The sequence below is a fragment of the Crassostrea angulata genome, chromosome 4 (genome assembly GCF_025612915.1).
Source record: "Crassostrea angulata isolate pt1a10 chromosome 4, ASM2561291v2, whole genome shotgun sequence".
Classification (NCBI taxonomy): domain Eukaryota; kingdom Metazoa; phylum Mollusca; class Bivalvia; order Ostreida; family Ostreidae; genus Magallana; species Magallana angulata.
The window spans coordinates 21,647,718-21,671,458 of record NC_069114.1 but is presented as its reverse complement, the minus strand read 5'-3'; the positions used below and the strand labels follow the sequence as shown (position 1 = coordinate 21,671,458).

At 31.7% G+C, this 23,741-nt stretch overlaps 1 protein-coding gene across 1 annotated transcript; it reads left to right on the top strand.

The window, feature by feature from the left end:
* Positions 1 to 1,778: 1,778 nt before the first annotated feature.
* On the top strand, positions 1,779 to 19,748 carry LOC128182457 (homeobox protein EMX2-like). Its single transcript, XM_052851086.1, has 3 exons — positions 1,779 to 2,452; positions 14,225 to 14,397; positions 18,914 to 19,748. Exons 1-3 carry the CDS (start codon positions 1,996 to 1,998, stop codon positions 19,088 to 19,090), a joined length of 807 nt encoding a protein of 268 aa, XP_052707046.1. The 5' UTR covers positions 1,779 to 1,995; the 3' UTR covers positions 19,091 to 19,748.
* The last annotated feature ends 3,993 nt before the right edge of the window (positions 19,749 to 23,741 follow it).

Below are 23,741 nucleotides of genomic sequence, written 5' to 3'. Positions count from 1 at the left end.
AAACAATTTACTGTTCTTGTAATTCTCTTGAACAAATTTTTTGAAGAAGAAAAACAATACTGCGAATAAATAGCATTTTATTGATTAAGTATGTAATTTTTTTTTATCCAGGCCCGAATACCATAAATTGAGAACGTTATCGTATGAAACCGGCGCGGGTTTTTAACAAAGGAGGAACCTTACAAAATTCATAGAACAATTAAAAATAAGAAATAAAATGTATTTATTTTTACTTGTATATTCATATGGCATACAGCGTAGGGTTTTAGCTTGTTAACCCAATAAAGCGATAAAACGAGAAGCTCACATCTTTGAAATTAAAGATATTGCAAAGAATGTATGCACAATTTTTGAAAAAATCATAAATCGGCCAATTTTAAAGAAACTGACTTAAAAGAAATTTTTCTGTTTAAATGACCGGTTAAAAACCCTCATGTTATTTATATTTGAGAAAAGGAATAAAAAATTGCAAGTTTTTATAGAATTTTTAATTTTAATACCAAACAAACACGCTAGCAATTTAGGGAAATAGAAATGGAGACAAAATCCAAAGGGACAAATGTCTATTACAAACTCATTTTTTTTGTCAATTTCATACGAAGCTCAATTCATCTTTGCTATTTTAATTTGATAGTGACTTTTATTCTGTGACTGTATGGTTACTAAACTGCGTTTTGTATAGACTTCCAAAATCGTAATTTTTTTGCGAAATAATTAAAACTTATTAAAGTTATTTTTTCAGTAAACTATCAAAAACTCTATGTCTCGCTTTCATGAGATGAAATGAAATTTTGAACAAACTTGAAAAAAAATATAAGAGTTTGGTCGATGAAGTAAGTAATTTTTTTTTATTCGAATATATGATATTTAGAAGCTGTGAAATAGATGTCAGGTACTGTAAAGTGTCTTTACGCTCAGTATCAAATGTCTTGTTGAGTTGATAAAAAGGCGTCCATATTGCTTCAGTTATATTACTGTCTGGATTGGTATGGACAGATCAAAGATTTCTGTGGGGGCCAAAAAAAAAAAAAAAAAAAAAAAAAAAAAAAAAACACACACAAAAAACCCAAAAAAAAACCGTAAAGCTAACATGATTAACTTAGATTGTGACGGCTTTATTTGTGCTTAGCAAGAAAAATATCATTTTTCATTCTCAAAATCTCACTTTCCACTTAAGTAATAATTAAAAGGGGAACAAATTATGAAATAGTGTTGTTTACACCCTACAAGAATACTACGTGTATTCAACCCAAACCAGTGTCGATAAACAAGCCCAAAGCATCAAGTTAAAGAAGTGGAGATTTTGACCCGAAATTAAATACAATTTCAATTTAATTAGAATTTTGTTTTCATTTCGCAGTGGCAAATCTATTATGAAAGGACAAGCACCCTGTCAATTTACATTTTAATTTACGGGGTATTCCCTTCTACAAAATCTCCGTATCACTTCTCGCTGTAAACACGTGTGTTACCGCTGTTAATCCCCTTTCTGTTGGATCTGCCATTAAATATTATTTTGCATTTATCAAGAGGAAAATATGGTGCGGAATATTGATGTTTTTATTTTAATACGAGGGTTAATGGGATTTGGTGAGCCGCCATCTGACGGCAGGTAGCGCAATGACCCGTGGAGACACGTAAGTGATAAATCGTCCAATCACTGTCCACGGTTTAACGGGCCATTGAATGTCTTTTGAAAAGCAAGATGACGGAATTACGCCCCTTGCCACCTTTAAATGGTTTCCAAAAGACAAAAATTACAAATGCACCGAAAACTCAGTGATTTGCAATTATTTCCGATACTTATTGTGTACCTCAAAACAATTCACATTACATGTATTTAGTTCGACTTCATAAATTTGAAGTGAATTTTTTTTTTTACTTGATTATCCGATAACTCTCTTTTATTGTTGTGAAGCAATGCCATTATCATTTTGACAAAAAAAAATATTTTGAAGATATACTCAGGGAAAAAACTATACATTCAGGTTCAAAATGTTGCCAATGTCTAAACAGCCGTCTGGCGGGTTTTCAATTGATTCTATCATCAACACAACTAGACGTGAAACTTCAAGAGAAGACTCACCACTTTCTAGAAACAACATTGACAATCCGAGACCGAATTTGGGAACGCGTAGTGAACTTTCCGCCATTAACGGCAGGATTCCTCCTTTACACCCGGCTCTTCCACTCCATGTTCGGAATCTACTGTTGGCCGGAGAGACAACGAGATCCCTCCCTCCGGACGTTTTTCACTATGGTCAGTCTTGGCCCCTTCACAATTCATCTTTGCCCTCAATATCAACACTGGCCCGGTCTTTGCCGCAATACACAGAACCTTGCCTAAATGCCGGTTTCCCGGGTCTCTGGCCTCAAGTATCGGAACAAATGGCCTTCCTGAACCCTTGGCTGGTCACTAGAGGGACACAGTCTCTGCTTGGGCTTCCTTTAGGTATGCTGTTTGTCTTTTTAAGTTTTAGAGAAATGTTTTGATACCCAATATAGAATTCCTGTTGTTATTCAAATGCGTATATTGTTCTCTTGCACTTTTTAAAAACATGAATTTACAAAAGCACTGGAAAAATGATAATTTTTGGTGTATATTGTCTGAAAGTAGTACTGAATGATAATAATTTTCACACAAAAATCCTCATTTAACTCAAAACATCTAACAATAATTATCTAGATATTTAAAAAAAAAAATAACAACAACAAAACTGAGAATGCAAATGAATAAATATTGAAGACACTAATATATTCGTCTATTTGTGAGAAGGCTAATGTTTTAATGTTAATAATTACAGAAAATTACAGAGAAAAATGCAAAAGAAAACTACATATCTAAATCTCATTTAACAAAATTCTAATACATACCTGCAGCTTATTTAAATGTAAATATTATTTTTTAGTTTAAAATAAAATGGCGCACATTCAAAACATAAAGCGTATGACCATAACGGAAGCGAGAAATGATCTGCAAATATTTTGTGTGGTCAAACTTTAATCTCCACCGCTTTAAGTTCATTAGCTTCTTGAATTTCCTAAACATATTTACCAAAAGTCTTTATATTGGACTAACATAATAAAATACACAAATATAAAAACTATGTTCTGTTGCTTTGGCACACAATCTTGTTGTAATGTTGTGATATCAAAGGAGAACGGAAATTAAGATAAACAGTTTAAATCAAGATATTGATACAGTGCTTTTTATGCTTGAATTGGGAAAAAAAAACAAACTTAAAACCAGAAATATAAAATCACAGTGCTTTATAAAGGAAAAGAACATGAGTTTAAGTAAAAATTTCAAAACATTACGATTTTGTTTAGTCAAGTTCTAACAAACTTCATTTTATTTCTTTTGAATATAACTAGTATTTTGCAATGATCATCGTTGACTGGGATATGTTCAAATACATTTTTATTAATGAAATAGTAATAGATTTATCATTCTCGGGAATTATTAACTTAAATGGGGTCAATTCCCCGTTTGAATAAATATTTATATATCTATACTGTTCACTGTCGGGTTAAGTTACGATAAGAATGATAGAACATATGACCTTTCCTTCAATGTCTTGACTTTTTCGATTTTATTTGTAAGTCATTCACAGTGAATTTGATACCCAAACACTCTCTTAAGTGAAATCCAAGAGGCCTGATCTGTACATTTAACACAATTCTCAGACAATACAAGGTGGTATTTACTAAAACAATTAGATTGAAAATGATGTTCTAAAAGCGACTAATGCATTTCAAACTTTTGAAAATGTATGAGTATAAATCGTCTCTTCGTGTGTGGCTGTCGGCAGTTGGAAACACGACGACCATTAGACTTTCATTGTTTCCCAACAGTACAGTCCTACGTTGGCACCATCTAGGGAGAAATATTGATTCAATCTTGATATAATGGCACCAAAGGAGGAACCCAAGAACAAAACAGCCCCACACCGTCCGAGACAGATTGACCAGAACTGGGTATATAATATTGTGGGTGGCTTTTTTCTGGATCTTCTTTATAAAAAGTATAATCGAAGAGGGACAATTGACGCAATTTCCTGTCTGTATTTTGTAATGTTGGTTAGCGCCTGCCCGATTCGTATCGGCCCTAGAAAAATGTTTCGCTCTTGGGGAGTTGTTTGTTTCACAAAAGTAAAAGAAAATAATCCGTCTGTCCGCACATTAATAAGCTTCTAATTATGTCTATGTTTATAAAATGTCATTTTTTTGAAAACAATTTATAAAGAATACTTCAAAGCGATTCTGTTGTTTCCTAAATGGGAATCTACTGAGCGAACTTGCTAATCTAACATAATTTGCTATAATTATTCGACAAGAAATGTAATTTTATATTGGACAAATGGATTGAACGAAATAAAACCTTCTGTTTAAAGTTATATAAATTGCCCCAACCTCCATTTTTTTACGCTTTGGATTTTACATTATGATCATTTATTTTTCGTTTTTCGGATTTGAGGAAATGCTACGTTTTCTTTTAAGGAGGCCGGATGGTCAACCAATGACCCGTCAGTTCTGTCTGAAATTTTAACATATGGCATGTTTATAATTAGCTAAAAAAATTATTTAGTTTAGAAAAAATCCATATAATTTACCATTCAAATTAGGATATTTTCCTATAACTTTATATCTATGGAGCTCTTCTTCTAAAGGAGATCAATACAGTCTAAAAAATGGCCCCGACCATCGAGCCCTTTTAAGAGAAAATGCGACGCAAAAATATATTCCTGTTTAAATAATGCAACGTTAAAAAGATTCACCGAAACTCTAAAATTTATAATATAAAGTAGTAATAGTAGTAGTAGTTTTTATTTTAAGTGACATATGTATATACATTCTACTACATCATATCAACAACAGTAGGTATATTAATTTAACACCCGGTCCATTGGGCCTATATGCCACCTTTAACACAATTATATCTGCAAAAATGGTTAAAAAAAGAACACAGCAGATACTTGTCAGTGTACAAGTCTTTAAGTTATTTAGATTTTAACAGTTGATGATAAAATAAGATTTATAGGCAGATCAATAATGACTGTCTGTGAATATAGCATGACTATAAATGTTTTACAACATGGCAGGTGCAATTTGAAATAAGTACATTCAGTGTATATGCATCTTATCCTTCTCTTGAATCAATCAATCTTAAAGCAGCTGGTCAAACTCTGTTTCATCCAGTTGACAAAGCTGATGCATTTAACAAGTATTTTGCTGAAATCTCATCCTTGCCTGTAGAGCCTCAGCTCCCTGACCCTCCGTTACATGGACCTGGGCCACCGAACCATATGAACAATCTTATAATCTCTGACCAAGAGGTATTGGATCAAATTCATATCTTAAATGTAAACAAACCCTCGGGTCCAGATGGTATATCACCCCTTATCATAAAAAATATATCTTTATCTATTGTTAAACCCCTTACAAAACTATTTAATCTTTCCCTATGCTTGGGTAAACTCCCTAGCATTTGGAAAATTTCCCATATAACACCGGTATACAAAAATAAGGGTTGTGCGCAAGAAGTTAATAATTACAGACCCATATCTATTACTTCAATACTGTGCAAGATCCTTGAAAAAATTATCTTTAAACATATTCACAACTATCTCTTTGAAAATAAAATTATTTACAAATACCAGTCTGGGTTTCAACCTGGAGATTCTACAACTTACCAATTAGTTGAAATTTATAATACTATCATATCCGGTCTTGATAAAGGTAAAGATGTGAGATTTGTTTTTTGCGATATCAGTAAAGCCTTTGACAGGGTATGGCACAAAGGTGTATTATATAAATTAAAACTATATGGCATTTGCAATCAAATTACTAACTGGGTTGAGAACTATTTAGTAGAAAGGAAGCAAAAAGTCTTTTTGGATGGTTTTTCCTCATCACTCAGACATACTACCTCAGGTGTTCCCCAAGGATCTGTTCTTGGTCCATTTTTATTTTTATTATATATTAATGACATGTCTTATGATATATCAAACAATCTTCGTCTTTTTGCTGATGACACTTCTATATATGTTATTGTTGACAATGACACACATGCTGTAACAAATTCACTTGTTTCTGATCTTGACAAAATATGTAAATGGTCTGACATATGGGCAGTTGACTTTAATCCCAGTAAAACCAAAAACCTTGATTTCAGTAGAAAAAATATATCTCATCCCCCTGTGCAGTTTGGTGTCCATGGTCCATTTATACAAAAAGTTGATAGTCACATCCATCTTGGAGTAAATCTCCAATATGATGGAGGTTGGAAACAACATATTAATTCTATTCATGAAAAAGCTTGTATAAGGTTAAACCTATTGAAACTTGTTAAATATAAGCTATGTAGATGCTCTCTAAAAAAAATATATTTTTCATTTATAAGACCAGTTTTAGAATATGCTGATATAGTTTGGGATAATTGTTATGATAGAGAAGTTAAACTTCTAGAAGATATTCAAGTAACTGCTGCAAGGATTATATCAGGTCTTAGAAGTAACTCATCCAGGTCAGCTCTATATGATGAATTGGGTATTGACCTACTATCAGATAGACGAAAGGTTCATAAACTCACATTATTTTATAAAATGGTCCATGGTCTTGCTCCCAAATATCTACAGGATTTACTTATGCCATGTACACCGCAAAATAATTACTCACTAAGACACCAAGATGATTTTAAATTTGTTATACCCCAGATAAAAACAACTGCCTTTATGAACAGCTTTCTACCTTCATCTATAAAATTATGGAATGAATTACCTCTTCACATTAGAATTTTACCAACTGAGTCTTCATTCAAAACAGCCATAAAAAACATATTCTTTAGAAAGCCAAACAAACTTTATGACTTTGGAAACAGAAAAGCAAATATTATACATTGTCAGATAAGAAATAATGCAAGCAATTTAAATGCTGACCTATTCAATCATTTTTTGTGTGAAAATTCTATTTGTAATATGTGTGGTTATGTATCTGAAAATGCTTATCATTATTTTTTTGTCTGTCCACATTATGATGCACAGAGGCAAGTTTTTATGCAGTCAATAAGTAATTTTCACTTAGATACCCCCATCTCTCTGGACTTATTGTTATATGGGGACAGTAGTTTGCCTTATAACGAAAATGTTGCTATATTTAAGATTGTACATGATTATATATTAGCTACCAAAAGATTTAAGTTTTAATGCATTATTCACAGTGTCACTCAAACAGCTGAACTGCTAGCTTTCTACAACTATTTTTCATTTTGTACATAAATAATACCCGGTACCAAGCATTTTGATTCCACTTATTTTTATTTTATTTTTTCCTTTATTTTTCTCTACTATATTCTATTGTTACATTGTACCATCAATGTTTGTCAAATTGACTGTTAAAGGAGAGGGCTCAAATAGGCAGATTGCCTGCTGCCCAATCCTATTATGTGATATTTTTTACATAATAAAATATTGTTAAAATCAATCAATCAAATAAAGTGTGTTTAAAGAAGTTTCTTCGGTAATAATAATAAAAAGGACAATGTAATAAAAATAAAACCAATTTTCAGAGAAAAACGTACAAAATCGTTCCTCAGCAGGTTCACCGTGGTATCTACCTGTCTCAATTCTAAATTTCCACATCTAAACTGAGCCAATGTTGATTGCAAATACCCAGGCATAACCAAAAACTCAGTCAAACACTGTTTCAAATTGTATATCATGTACTTAATTTGGGATTATTGACCATCTCACTGCTCTAAAGCTAGACAATAAACAAAGATAGACAAAAATGTATTTTTGATTGTACATGCACGATAAGTCTCAATTCCAAATAGTAAATATCTAATTCTAAGCAGTGAATAAAGTATATTATGGTTAAATAACTAAGACTTAACTATCTGTCATAATCTCGATCTGTTGTATTCATGAGATCGATGATATACATGTTTATTTGTATAATATAAGAATAAGCAAGAATAAGATTTCATTGATCAGATCAACATTTTGTTCCCATGTAATACTATGTATCTAACAGGAACTTTTTCACATAACCGAAACTAATCAATAAATGTGCAGACAAATAGCAATAAAATTGGTGAATTTTGCAGCAGTTAAAATATTATGTTTTGACTGCAAAGGAATCACTTTTTGTTTATGAGGATACCAGCATGCTTCAGACGCTATTGCAAGCTTTCTAAGACAATGGAATAATTGTTATGGTGTTCCATCACGTAGATATCATATCCTCAAATCTAGTCGTCAATTCAAACAGTGGCAATTAACACCAAAAAACTCGTCGAACATGGTCTTTTACTCCTTTTAAGACGTGCGGGCCCAGTCAAATGCCTCGATCTTTGTATCTGATAAATATAAATTGATCAACGCTAGTTATCCTCTACATGTTTATTTCGAGAGAAAAAAAATGCCAGACACAAAACTCAGACGATTGCACACTATGGTATCTTTTTGTGTATGGTAAACTTTTTCTAATATTTAGAACATTCTGTAATATGCTTAACAAAATTAATGCAATAGGAGTAACTTTTACAAGTAATCAAAAACAGATGCTATTAATTTTTATTATCTTTTTTAAAATTTTTGAAATCTTTTGATTTAGATGAATATAAGCTTTCTGCAATTACATAATCATTGTAAAAATCAATTTAAAAAAATGCAAAATGGTGTTTAATGTGTTTTATAAATAATAAACCAGCTTCAAACCTTTAACGATGGTCTGTTTTTTACAGTCTCTGATGTTTTCGCAGTAAGAAGAAATAAAATTCAAAGAAACGAACATTGTGGTCAACACTTGAAACAAAAAAATTATGCTGGTTAAATTTCACTGTGATTTATTTTTACAAAGTTAACCAATATGTATAAAAAAGATAAATAATTCTTGCACGATTTGATGTTGACAAAGTTTTTGCACGGTCCACTTATCGCACTTCAGTGTGAACACATTTTTTGTGGACCTCCTAAGTGAAATGTATGCTTAAACTTCTAAAATGCAGCGCACCTTTAGCGAGTTTCTTTGATTGTAAAAGGCGTTGCAGGTTAATACGATTACTATCCAAATGGCTTGCATAATTGACTTGCATTGATTATTAGAGCATATTACGTATTATACCATATAAATCTGGCAAACTGATGCTATTCTTCGACTCATTTCATTAAGTCTCACCTTTCGATCCTGCAAATACAAAAATGTCTTAAATGACATCATTTCAATTCATAGAAAAGAAATGGTTAAGCCCAATAACTTGGTATCAACTCATTCCCTTGTACAAAGGAAATTGAATATAACCTCAAAGAATAGATGGGGTGGATAAACGCTGATCCTGATTCTCCTAGCCTTTTCTATTCATCGGCTCCTTTTTAAGTGTCAACAGCCTAACAATTCGCTACCTCACAAATCGTCATTTATTATTCTCAATCCGTATTGTAAATAATATTTTATTTCAGAAATTTAAACCCATTAGAATCAAAAGATGAATATTTCGTACCTAAATCGTATTTGCTTTCAGCAAACATAAGCACAATTTGTACTCCGACAAATGCCTTTAAGCCAATTATACCGTCTACTTCTGCCAAGCTTTGATTACTCTTTCAGGAGATTTGGGATTTTGAGGGGGTCATTGAATTACGAAATAAATATGTAAAGAGAACAGTTTTATTCATTTGCATTCAAGTTAACGTTCTGAATCATAATCGCAGATATTTGTCTTGAAGTGTTTGTTTCTTTTGATGTCTTTGACGGTTTCAGGGTATCACTGAGTGAAATATCATTATAATTGCTATCAGTGTTCAATATTAGTCTTATTAATTACCAGATGTAGTTTGAACCCTTCCTTAACTCTCTTAGTATCCTTTAAATCTTGGCAAACCACAGCTGAGCAAGAGGATAAGAACCTAAGGGGTTCGTCTTGTTGAACAAGTGATTAATGTTATGCAAGGTTAATAATTGGCATAATTATAATTCCTTTAGTACATTTTTGCAATATTACAAAGAAAGTTTAACCTTTAATGTTTTGGTCTACTTTTTTAATCAAACCATTCTTTATAATTGGTTTTGTTTTCCTTGAAAAGCATTTGTCGCACCTGTTACACCTTTCTTTCTCCATTTCTTTTTCAGCTAACACATCTATCAAACAGGGTCATACTCTAGATAAAACAGAAAGCTATCTTCATTTAACTTCCATAAATCTTGATTAGAGAAAAAAATATTCTTGATTTGATATGATCATAATTTTCACGATGACGTTTAATATAATATTAAATTAAACTTTGTAAAAAATTTATGGCATAGCGGTAGCTTTGCCCTTTCTAATGCTTTAAAGAGAAGACTTTGTTTGGGACCACAGGAGCTATTCAGCTATTATAACAACATGCACTATTGCCTAATTCTTGTTTTACTTTCCATTAATTGGGATAGTACCCGTGTCTTCATTTTAGCTGAATATAACATAATGATCTTTTATCTAAGGATTCATTTCATAACCCCCAGGAAATTAAACCAATGAAAAGAAAAATAAACTAGATTTTGATTTTATCATTATGAAGATCAGACACTGTATTCACAACAACTACCAAATTATAATTTATAATTATTGTTGTTATTATTATCAACTTTTTTTCTTTTCTTTTTTTTGTTGCATTCGTTGAATTTTCTGTCAAGCTTCATTAATGTGTATTAATAGGTTTGCATAACCAAATTTGTTTTGAATCCAGCTAATTGTTAATATATAATAAAGCAGTAAAATACAGCAATTGAACAACTTTGCAAAGATATTAAAGAATTGAACTTTCTTTTAGAAATTAAATGTAAAACATAATTCGTTTGATTATATACAACGATTTTTAAGGTCTTCCGTTTCCAACGGAAGACCTTATAGTTTTCGTACGATTTCTTCTTATTATTATTTTTTTCCACAAATTTTGTGCACGCGATTTCTCGAAAACTTTTCGACCGATTTCAATCATTTTTTCACAGAAGATGGGACTTGATGTAAACTTCATACATTTTTGAGATTTTTTCTGTCGTCACTTCCGGTACCGATTTATCGGCCATTTTGCACATTTTCACGACCTATTTTGTGCAGAGCTGATCTCAGAAACTATCAGAGATATGACTATGAAATTTTCAGGATAGGTAGTCTATAGTTTGAAGTTGTGCACTATTATGTTGTTTTACGCCAGTGGCGCCATTTCTTGGAGCTCGCCTGGGCTCGAAAATTGAGTACGAATTTTCATTCAAAATTTTCATACGTTTTCATCTGTATCTTTTTATCAGTTGATATTTTGTTAAGACATATATAACAAAAGTAGTAGATAATTAAACGTTCTTTCCAACAAAATCAAGAAAAAGGGGCTGGCCCCTTAAATTAGGGACCAAGACACTCGTAAACTCTATTACAAATAACTTAAAAACGATCAAAATTTTGTAATGCAAGATAGAAGCAAAGTTGTTGATTGTAGCAATATTTATCAGGTAAAATCATTTTCACACCCATTTATGACGTAATTAGGGATTTTAAGGGGTCAAAGTACTTAAACTTTGATGCAATATATCTTGAGAAGGAGACATATTTTGTTAGGCAATGTAGAAAAGAAAATGTTTACATTGATGATTCTAATCGATTCCACTAATCAAAACTCTAAAGTCTGCTCCCATTAAGGATCTAGAGCGCTGGCCCCTAAAATATTCAATCATTTGTATCTCAAAAATGAATAGCAATTTTAGATGGGTGTAAGAACAAAAAATGTTAGTATTCGTGAGACCTTTCGATTGAACTGAAGAAAAAGGGACTGGCCCCTTAAATGAGGGGCCAAGACACTCGTAAACTGTATTACAGATAACTTGAAAACAATCAAGATTTCAAATATCTTTGGTACCTAGCCTTTTTACAAAATTGATACCAGCGAGATTTTAGTCACTGTAAGTGATTGAGACACAAACTTTTATAAATGATAGACAATCGATTGAAGATATATTTAACGGGTTTTCTTTTGTCAACCGTCACTTCCGGTACTCACCAGAAGAGTTCAAACAATTTATTTTTTTCACAAGTTTAGCTGATTATCTTTGGTGTTTCATCTTCCATGATTAACAGTGGTGTACACTAAACAAATGTATAAAAAAACCTAGCTTTTATTTTCATAAACCTCTTTTGTTCGTCCGTTTTCGGTCTCGAGACAAAAAACCTAGATTCACCAAGATCGCAGATTTGGCAGAGAATATCGATATTTCATCGTATCATATGAAAATAAAATCGGGCGGAAGACCTAATCGTTACTCGTAACGAGATCTAGTTAAATTATAATTTTTGTTCAAAATACGTCATTTTCAATATGTTCATAACTTCAACATTAAAGTAATTTGATGAACATTTATTTTCTGCATAATCTACATCAATTGCACATCAAGAATACGAAAAGCATCTGAATTATTATCTATAGATATGCATATTTTCTATGTTTAAGTTTTGTAGATGAAAAGATATCACTTTCTCCTTTAGCTCAAGGCTTTAACATCAGCCAGTGCGCCGACGGCAGTATTTTTTACTATACATCATCGCGAAAATAGACACAATTTTTTCTCGTTAGATAAAGAAAATATAAAATCACACAGTCGTATTTTTTTCTTACACTGGTTGATTTTCTTTGGGGAAATTAATTTTCCCCCACAAGTGACACGAAACCACGTGGTGTGGTTGTGGCATTGCAACATAATATACGTTTATTTTTTATAATTTACATGTACATCTTTAAATTTATTTGTTACTGAAAAAAAATTATTTAGTTATAAAGCTTTTTAAAGTAATTAATTGTAGTGTAACAATGTTCCTAGGAACACTTTAGATATGTTTATAAGGATGAAAAGTTTAGGCTTTGCTTTCCTTTGTACATGTAATAAGATGCACGACAACACACCATGATCTTTAGTGGGTATACTAGTATCATCATATTTGTTCTCTATTTCAATTATCTATTTTTTTTCAAAACCTTTTGAAATCTATTTTTGCAAACAAAAAAGAAGATAAATGATATAGAAACAGATTTTCAAAATCAAGATCTAGATCTGCGAGAGCGGCAGTCACAAAACAGTTTTAGCCGGAAGTACAAGAGTAAAGATTAACCCGTTGAGTACATGTAAGCATAGGTTAATCAACGAGTAGTATCTATTCATAGTATGTGCATATATATCTACGATCCTTAAAATTGGGTCAGTATAATATAAAAGTATATCATATCTCAAAAACAGAGCTCTGTGTGACAACTAGTCTAATTCCTTTATGTATTGTTAACTTTTTTGTTTTAGTTAAGATTGCCAATTTGGTTACACTCCCTTCCAATAAGCAACATGGTTTTTGGTTGTTGTTTTTTTTTTTTTGTTTTTTTTTTTGTAGTTGGGGGTATCAATTAAAAATTAATTAACTAGAATTTCATTTCAATTAAGAGAAGGAAAAAAAATACAGGTTAACAATCATATACTTGGATCATGGGAAAGGTTTGGAATGTCACAAGGTGGTTACTTTAGGGGCAAAACATGCCTTCTTTTGGGGCTATCGCGTTACCATTTAATAGGTAAAGGAGGGGACTCCAACATTGTTAAAATCAATTTACAGTTTTGTTTTTGCTTGTTAATTGATTTGTTAAAGACTTGTTGGTTAGTGCACCGTAAAGTGATTCCATTCGCTTTGTTATTAATTACACCCTTAAATGACATGCTAATCGCTCTATCGGATGTCGTGTCTTTCGCTTAAAAACGACTTCTTTTAAAAGAACGCGAACTTCTTTCTTTCAAACAAGCTTATTCAATTTGCAATTTTGAACTTGGGGAGACATAATGATTTCCGATCGCGTGTCTTGATTACCTTCTGATTTACTCCCACTAGAAAATGTTTATTCAGACCAGTCAGACCATTGGGTACTGCTACCATTATCATATCTAAACTTGTTCACCTTTATGGTTTAAATCATTTTATCATTGGACAGTTATACATTGTTGACTACACCATGAAATATGTTTATAGGTTTTGAATGACTCGATACATGATTATTCTTATTATCTTTTAATATGGCATTATTTTATTGAATGATAAAAACAAAATTGTAACTTTGTTTCTTTCTATTTGGTTTTTTAGAACACTTACGTATTCTCTAAACTATCTTATAACCAGATTCCTTATATATAAAACTCAAGCTGAACCTTAATTTTACTGTAGGTAATTCAGCTCCAGGGTTATTTTTTCAACCTTATCGAAAGCCCAAGAGAATACGAACGGCGTTTTCGCCCTCCCAGTTGTTGAAATTAGAGAAAGCGTTTGAGAGAAACCACTACGTCGTTGGTCAAGAGAGAAAGGATCTGGCAACAAATCTCAATCTTTCTGAAACACAGGTAAGTATAATTGAACCACCACTCTTTAAATTGTTTCAATTTTCAATCAATCATAAATAAATAATATTAGTTATGCTTGCTTTTAAAGGTTTAACAGAAGGATAATTAACTGAAAAAAAATTTAATCAAGTTTAGTATAAAGTTAAACGATTCTCTATAACAAATACAATTGTGCAAGCTCTTTTTTATACTAATTTATTTTATTTTGTTGTTTGTTTAATGCATTTTGTTTTCTTGACTTCGATCTTTCAAAAACCTTAAAAGAAACCTTAAAAAAGATAAACCTTACACACAATTATGTCTAAATGACAAATTAACTGAGAAAAGCGTTATTTTGTATAAGATATAAGAACATTTCAAATGGAAAAATGTTTTTGAAATGTTAAGTAAAAGATTTCTTCCACATGCAGTAAACATTTAGCGGTACAAATTTTGGGGAATTGGAATAAATTTTGCCAAAGATTCAAGTAATGAAAATAAAACAAATTCTTTATTAACACCTTTCCAAAGTGTGAACTGGAAAATGATTATCTGTGTTAACATTAATTTACTTAACCCTAACATAAAAACAAAATTGTTCTAAATTTTTCTTTTCAAACGTTTTACGTTTTTCACTAGTATTACCAGACCTAGCATTCTGATAACAAAGCAATTTTTAAATTAGGGAAATTATTCTTCAATAGAGGCATTTACTGAGATAAAAATATGTATATTCCTTTGAAGTAGAAAACAAAGACCAATCTGGTCCACATGTTGAGTAGCATGTCGCTAATAAGGCCACCAGAAAGCAAAAAATGTGTAACTATTATTGCCCACGTTTTGCAAGAACAAATCAAACTTAATTGAAATGTTTGCAAGAAAATCGGAAACTGTATGATTATGTAATAGTTAGCGTAGATTGCAAAACTAGGGCTATCAACTATTTAGACCACCACTAATGGTTAATTAATTTGAGAAGCCATGCTTAAACGGTCACAACGATGTCTAACATACACAAACAATATTTTGTTGCACGCGACAATTTGCAAGGAAATCTAATTATCCATAAATCAAGTCTGATCTAAGAAATACAATGCCCAACGTAGTAGTCAACTGTAGTTGTGGCAACTCTGATCGCAATTATATGATAAATACTGAGCTGAATAAACACATTTACCTTTTAATCGATTGGAATTGATTTGGATTGAAAGCAAATCATATTAGATTATTAACATATTGTTAACAATTAAATACCTTGATTTGTTCATTTTTAATTTCTTTCGCTATACACACAACATATAACATACCTTCACTTTAGTAGATACTAGTACTTATGTTAAACATTGTTCTGAGAGCCTCTTTTTTTAACGACAAACGTTACAAAAGCAAAACAGACGTCTACGATGTGTCCTTTTTGCGCTTATTTTGTAAATTGATAATGTAATTCCATTCCTTAGATAATAAAGATATAGACATAGGCATGTTACATGAGTTTCTCCATCTATCCAAGTCATAGCGTCTCACGCTTTGAACTATACACGTTTCTCTAAAAACCCATGCATAGATCATTAGATAAGAGAAATTTTAGTACGTGTTTATTCGTTTTCAAAATCATTGCTGTGCATTCAATGGCCATATTAGTCTTATCGGCCATTTAGATCTCACGGCTGCTTTGACTTTGTGCAAAGCGGAAGTGATGTTTGTGAAAAGGGTTATCTGTAGCTCAAAGGTCTCTGGTGGAAATCACTGAAAACAATTAAATTAGTGGCAATGTTGAATAAATTAAGCTGTCTAATTTGTTCAATGAGATGTGAATCCTATGTGTGTTTTTCATCTGTACTGTAAATAAAGCTGGAGGCCCCCTTATCACTGCAGTCAGTAGTCATAACGATTCATTTATTTTGCCCATATTCTTCTTGTCCGTTTACAGTCAAGAGCAATGTTCACGGCCATTTAAACTGTCATTTTATGTATTAGGTAACAAAAGATTTTTCAATTATCATTTGCTACCTCCGTTAATGTTTCCAAATGGTTTTGGAGCTGGAATTAATTTGGTTATCAGTATCGGGAAGAGATGCGAATCATGATAAGAAAGGTCGTGATTCCTCTGTGTGTGGCTCGGTGGATATAACTGCATGGCGAATGTTATTGAGCCTTTAACAGAGCTGGTGGTGAATGTCTAACACCCTCCAACAGATACTGACAACTTCAGGTTCTAACGGTTCAGGATCCCTCTTGTCCATTCTTGACAAATTCTATGAATGTGTAATCAGATGGCATAACATCATTTCATTGTCTTTTTGCCTCATATTCTTCACAACACACCAACGGTTTCAGTAAACAAAACTACAATATGATACATCCAAATTTATACATTTTTGATGTACATTATGATTTTGTAGCTTCTGGAGAAACTATTTGTTTTTTATACAGTATATATCTGGCATTGTGATATTAAATAGCAATAAAATGTAAGCTAGGGGCTTTAAAAGTGAAATAAATCAACACCAAACACCTTCCGCTCCCTGCTAAATTTAAAATACTGGCAGAATTGTATTTGAATATCCCAGCAATGAACCTTATAGCATGATATATTGGTATAATGTCCATGTTTAGCATTTATTAGATGAAATTTACGCACAGTAATTGGATCGGGGGACGGTAAGTAATTCCTTTCTTCCCGGGACATCATCAACGAAAATCAAAATCTTCTCAACAGTGGATGATTATATTGTATTGCATGAAATCTTGCTTCCCATGAGTCCAACAATTTTGCAAATGATGGACTGCCAACATCTACATTAAGGATTTCGGTGAAATTTAATTCTTTTTAATTTCATTTTAAACACGAAAGGGGGTCTTTGTTGGCTCGGTTTATCCTTGTCTGGTTCCAGTGGTTCTAATGAACGGAATTATAATCTGTTTAGGGCTAGCGTATCGCGTTGCGGTGATTTATTACGCCAATTACGTTATCTGAACTAGCTAAACTTCTGATGTTGAATGTATTACCAAGCCATGTACGTTCGGCAGTTCTGTAAAGCCGTCCATTGCTGACTTATGATTAAATATATACATTCAATTGATCATGATCCTATATTTTATTATAAATGTTGGTGTTTTTTTCACGTTATACAAGTATCAACCAAACACTACATTTAACTGCTTCCTTTTTTGGTTGATGCTGGGTAAAAAGATGATAGAAAGAACTGAAAAGTAAATTGCAGAACCCTGGTTTGCTTTCTAAAGGTTTAAAAAAGTCGATTTTGCTTACATTCTAGAACAAATAAAAATTACTAGACTTTTACCCGTGCGTGCACAGGTTGACATTGCATATGATATCGGGCATTTACAAAATTTATAAAATATATAGGCCTACATCGAAACACCTTATATATATTGTTGACATCTGCATAACGAAACTTCAAGCCTACAATAATGCTATTAATTTCACTACACTCTGCTGAGTTGGAATAATCTAACTATGTCTCGGGAAATGCCTTCATCACAGTCAAAATGTCTCCATCGTGGGAACCCACGGGTTTTCTATCCGTCACACTGCAGCACGTAACGGATAGAAAACCCGTGGGTTCCCACGATGAAATGCCTCCCACATACCCGTAATGTAGCAGAAAATTGCTGAACCAAAACGATTTTGGAGAAAAATAAGTTGCATTGAATATAACAGTCAAATTGTTCACAAAAACCATTTTGAAGCTGAAAATACCTTTCCTCGAAAAGTTTAAATCTATAATTGCAGAATCCAACATATTTCAACAACGTTTTTTACACATCTTGTTGACATTCAAAACTCTCGGGATGCACTGTCTTAGAGTTATCTCCCGTATTTTCTTTGATGAACATAAAAAAAAATTCTAATGAATTTGTTTTATTGTTTCCAAGTTTATCCATGCAAATATGATATTGTGGAAACATAAAATAAAGAGCCTCTAGTGATTTAGCGTGAATGTTATGCGCATGCGCAAGATTATAAAATCCAAAAAATTCAGATGATTTTCGGAATTTTTTTAGGAATTTCGTTGATTATTTATCAAAGAAGCCAGATTGAGAATAAATAAAGACAAATTGGTAATCTTCAAGTACCAATGATGTTTAAAATATATAAAACAAAAGACAGTACTCTTCCGAGTTATCGGTATTAAAGCTAAAAAATTCAAGTCTATTATTTTAATATAGTAGTATAGATAAGTTTGGTAATAGACGGAGTCATTCATTTCAATGAAAGCCCAATGTTTAAAGTTCAAATTATGCAGGAAAAGCAGTTGCAAATACTTTTTAAAAGGTAGAAATTGTTTACATTGTGCGTCTCCTAAAATGTATTTTTCTTATTGTGCTTGTTTTTTTTTAATACAAGAAATGCAATTACCCTTAAAATTTGCAACATTTGTTCTGTAACATTAATGCAACAGCTCTAATAATGTGTGCAGAAAAATGCCAATTCTAGAACAACAATGTAAATGCTTGTGTCACACTTTTTTTCGAAAATATATTTCTCAGAAATATCATTAAACTTTTTTAGGTCAAGGTGTGGTTCCAAAATAGGAGAACAAAATATAAGAGAGTGAAAGTAGGTGATGAATCGGAGCTGGAGGATCAACCCGGAAGTTCCAAAGACCATGAATGTGAGGAGATTTATGGGAACTTGAATGTGACTGAAAACACAGATGACGAAAGTGACAACGATGAAAATTCTTGAGGCAAAATTATGATAACAGTATCTCAGGGATAACATCGGGGTTTTTTTTAAAGTCTAACATTCTTGCAGTTTTCAAAAGCTGTTCTAGATCTATTTCAGCAGAGAAAAATGATTCAATATTACAAATTCATTTTTTTTAATTTATATCCCCCATGACTGTATAGACAAAAAAGCATTTAAAATAGAGAAATGAACTTATTTAAAGACAGTTATAAGGAGTGGTCAAAAATATCAATGTGAAGTTCATCATTGGCAACGTAAATTCAATCAGTTCATATGTTATATATTCAATAAAATATATTCAAATCAAATCTATTTTTGGTGAGCATTATTGCATTGTTTGTGATAAGACTGCTTCAACGGGGTTTTTGTATTCCTTCCTTTTTATCTCTTAATACAGTATTGACCTATTATAGTCCCTTAAACCTTTTGCTTTTTCATACTTTTTGTAAATGTAAATCAATTTAGTTTAATTTTGTATAAATAATCTCACGTACCAGATTTCTGTAGCATGAATATTATTCTAATAACTATTTTCATTGTATAATAGTATATACCTTATATGCATTTCCTTTACGATATTATACTCTATAAACAAATTGTTGTTTATTTTATCATTTTGAATTATATTTTTTATTAAATGAATTTTTAAACAAGTTTGAATGATTGTTGTTTCACTATATATATATATGCAGTCGAATCATTAAAAATCTTGGAGGTCATTTTGAGGATTGCCTTTTTCAGGTTCAATTTGACGCATTCTCGTGGCTTCATTTATTTGAATAATGAATAACTAATAATGCTATGTTTCATAGTTATTTCATAAAATCTATGAAGACTGACATAGCACGACTTTCTAATTAATTAACAATAAGTGAAGGCAATTGCTAACAGTTTAACTGGTTATCTCTTACAGGAAAAAATCTCTTTACACAAAAATATGCTCTTGTAATTATTATGTCTAGCTATTGTACATTTTCACGACAGTCAAAAACTAAAATTCCCTCTTCTGAAATGTGTTTTGTACGGGATAACTCCTTACATTTGTGTTTTGTTCTCCCTAATGATCAAATGGTATATTATCTAAGCAACAATTTTAAGACACCCCCTTAAAAATATCCCACTCATTTCGACTTGAATATATTTCTATAACATAGATAAAACATTTGTCATCTTATTGATATTAAACAATCGATCGCGAACAATGATCAAATTCTTAAAAATGATTTGCCAAAATGCTAGATCTGTTAATTGAACAAGATGGTGCTTGAACAAATGAATGAATAAAATCACAGAATTGATTTTTTTTAAAATTCTTATTCCTTTTTTGTCTTTATTTTCACTCAATATAAAATATGTTAAGAATATTAAAACAAAGACGTAACGTGTTATGCGCATTGCCAAATTCTTTTTCAAATTTGTGCAAGGCCAACTGGCTCCTCCTTACAAAATCAAGATGTGTCCTTTTACTTTTAAATAATATAATCATTTACTGTAAACCAACTTTTATTCGCAAACGATAAATTTTTATCGATGTTCGCGAGAGCATCGTCGTCGCAATATTTCACGCCGCGAACCAGGGCTGCATTTTACAAAAGAACTTACGACAAAGTCCTAAATATTTACAGTCTCATAAAATGATCTTTAGAGAACAAAACTGACATAAAACCAATTGTGTTTACAAATATTTCATAAATTAGCATTCATTTATTTGGTCGTAAATCTTAAGTTCTTTTGTAAAACGCAGCCCAGCCCAGCCCTTGTCGTATGGTTGTTTTAACAACACAGCTCTTTATAAGGCTTACTCGCGAAATTTAGTCATCGCGAACCAGTGTTTTTTCAGTAAATCGCGAAATAAAGTCGTCGTGAATAAAAGTCAGTTTACAGTATTATTCACGATTGTTACCATTTTATTTTTCAATAATTTCTTAAAATTTTTCGTTTTTTTTCTTTTAAAATCATAAGAGTGTCTAGGCTAAGAACATTGCATGTATCAAGGAGGCTACTTGGTAACTAAATTATCTATAGGTCTTTTTAATAATTTTAGATATGGTAACCTTTTATAAATTTTTGTTCAGTAAAAAAAAAATCCTAATATTTTGCTTTAGAATTTTAAATACTTATACATCTTTTAACAAAGCTCTTCTTCTTAGTATAAAAAAACCTAGTAAATTATTAGAACCTGTGTTTAACCCTTTGTATATTATATATAAAATAAAATTAAATAAAACGAGGTCTTCTTCTCCAGAGAAATAATATAATATTAAAATGACCACAACTACCACACTTTTTAAGCCAGTTACTTATCAATGTCCATTACAAATACAGCAAAACCAATACTCGCGGCTATCAGTATCTTTTTTGCATAAATTTTACATGGTTCTCTCCTATTAAGAAACCAATGTCTAATACTGTATTGCACAATGGGTTTCTTTAAAAATAGTTTTTTTTCTTAGTATTTTTAGCTCTAAGATTTATTTAAATTTACTTTATTTCAACTAACTTCTAATCAGATTGCATAATATCTACGACATGTGAAACATGCATGTATTCCCCCGGAAGTTGGTTGAAATAAACAATCTTAATATGAATACATAATGTTGCAGCAGAATAGAAACAGGTGTCACTAAATCCCTGAAATCAAAACCAAGTACTAAACAACTGTCTGAAATTCATTTTATTTCCCTCCACACCTGATTTCCTTCTAGAGTTTTCTTTTATCAAAAGGTTACTTTCTCATGTTGTTTGTGACACCTGATCATTGTGTAGGCCCAGAGAGCTGGATTGCAAACACAAGCAAAGCATGCAGAGACCACATCTGACATCCTTAGAAATTGTCAAATAGATATTCCGCTCTAAACCTAACATGTGCACAAACTATTAAGTACAAGTCACTGGACAAAAACATTCTCATCAATGATATTAAGCTTTAATCCTTTTCTATAATTACATTTTAAGAATAATTTTAATATCAAAATGAAAAATAAACTTGCCAATGTGTCCCATTTGACACTAATTCCTATTCATGAGCTTTATACGATATGCTTTTCAGATAAACGATACAAATTTTAATTTTCTGTAATAATATGTTGTAATGACGCCCAGCGGAAGACCACGGTTCATTGCAAATATTTTCGATGGGACACCTTTGCGAGCATTTCATATTCTTTATAGATTCCTTTCACATCTTCTTTTATAATAAATCAATTTTAATCCGTGTCCTTCAAACTATACTTGAAATCAGAAATGAACTTAAGACAAAGTCGTAAATATTTTTATTCTTATTGAATCTTATAGGATAATTTTTTTAACAAACCCCATTTATATATGATATTTTACATTGTTTAAAACATTGATTAGTTTATAATTAATAAGTATTCCACAATTTGGTCGTAAATCGTATACTGTTTTGTAAAACGCAATAGGTCAGGACTCTAGTTGTAACATAATTTTCTTGCATGGGATTATTCCAAAGACAACAACAAAAAAGGAGGCCCATGGGCCACATCGCTTATCTGAACAATAGTTCTTGTGTCAGTTTAAATATGAAAGTTTTTGAAAGCATTAAAAACTCTCTTCTGTTCCAAGATTAAACAACATATAAAAAGAAGGCTACTTATTAGGAAATCTAAGATATCTAAGATTCCAAGATTAAGTACGCATCACCTGGCCAATCTTATCCTCGGCCTCAACATTTTAAAGATAATAAAATTGTTAAATGATCTATACATCATTACAAAAAGTGAACGAAGGTCAATGATACCTTGATACTATGATATGAAAACCTGAGGATGCTTATACATAGTTAAATACCGTAACTTAACGTAGCTTTGAATTTCTTGAGAAGAAAAACTTCAAATATTTTCCCTAAATACTTCTATGTTGAATTTTTGACCCATCTTGGAGACCTAGTATTAGTCTGGGGGGTCACGGTTTTGACAATTAAGAATCTTCTAGAACTTAATGACAAAAAATGACAATAACAAACTTTCAACCATCTCAAAAATTCATAAAGCGAGATACGAATTTAAAGCAGAGCAACACGGACTTCTAAAAATATAGAGGTAGGATCAGGTGCCTAGGAGGAGTAATCATCCCCTGCCGACCGGTCGCATCCATCGTGTGTTCGTTGTCAAGAGCAAGAAAAACGGAAGAAACCCTATTCAGTCCGGTGTATAAATAATGGTCTAACAAGTATGATAAACTTCAGTCACCATGTGTCCTATTAGAACATTGTACTTCCTGACAAGGTCATTGTATCGACCATAGAACTTGCGTAAAGATGATTTTAATTAAGGTTCTTAATATTCTTGTTCCATCAACTTGTTTGTAAGTGGCATGCCTCGTTTAATAAATTGATCGTATGTAGAGCATACACTTGCATAACGAATAAGCTGAGAGACATAAACCCCATGAGCAGGTGATGATTGTATATTGCTACATAATATAAGTAAGGGAAGTTGATGATAGAAAAAAACCCATCTCGTTTATCATGTAGTTTTGTTGTTAGGTTACCATTAACGTCTTTTTCTAGAATCTTATAATATTGCAAAAGTTAACCTTAAAACCCTAGTACTAAGAGCCATTTTAGTCTCAACAAAGTGTGATTTTAAACGCTATATGGTGCTTTTGGCACGAATTCACCGACTTG

Coding starts and splice junctions, on each gene's coding strand:
- LOC128182457 (XM_052851086.1), top strand. CDS start 1,996: ATGTTGCCAATGTCTAAACAGCCGTCTGGCGGGTTTTCAATTGATTCT. Junction 2,453..14,224: donor TCTGCTTGGGCTTCCTTTAG/GTATGCTGTTTG, acceptor ATTTTACTGTAG/GTAATTCAGCTCCAGGGTTA. Junction 14,398..18,913: donor TCAATCTTTCTGAAACACAG/GTAAGTATAATT, acceptor AAACTTTTTTAG/GTCAAGGTGTGGTTCCAAAA.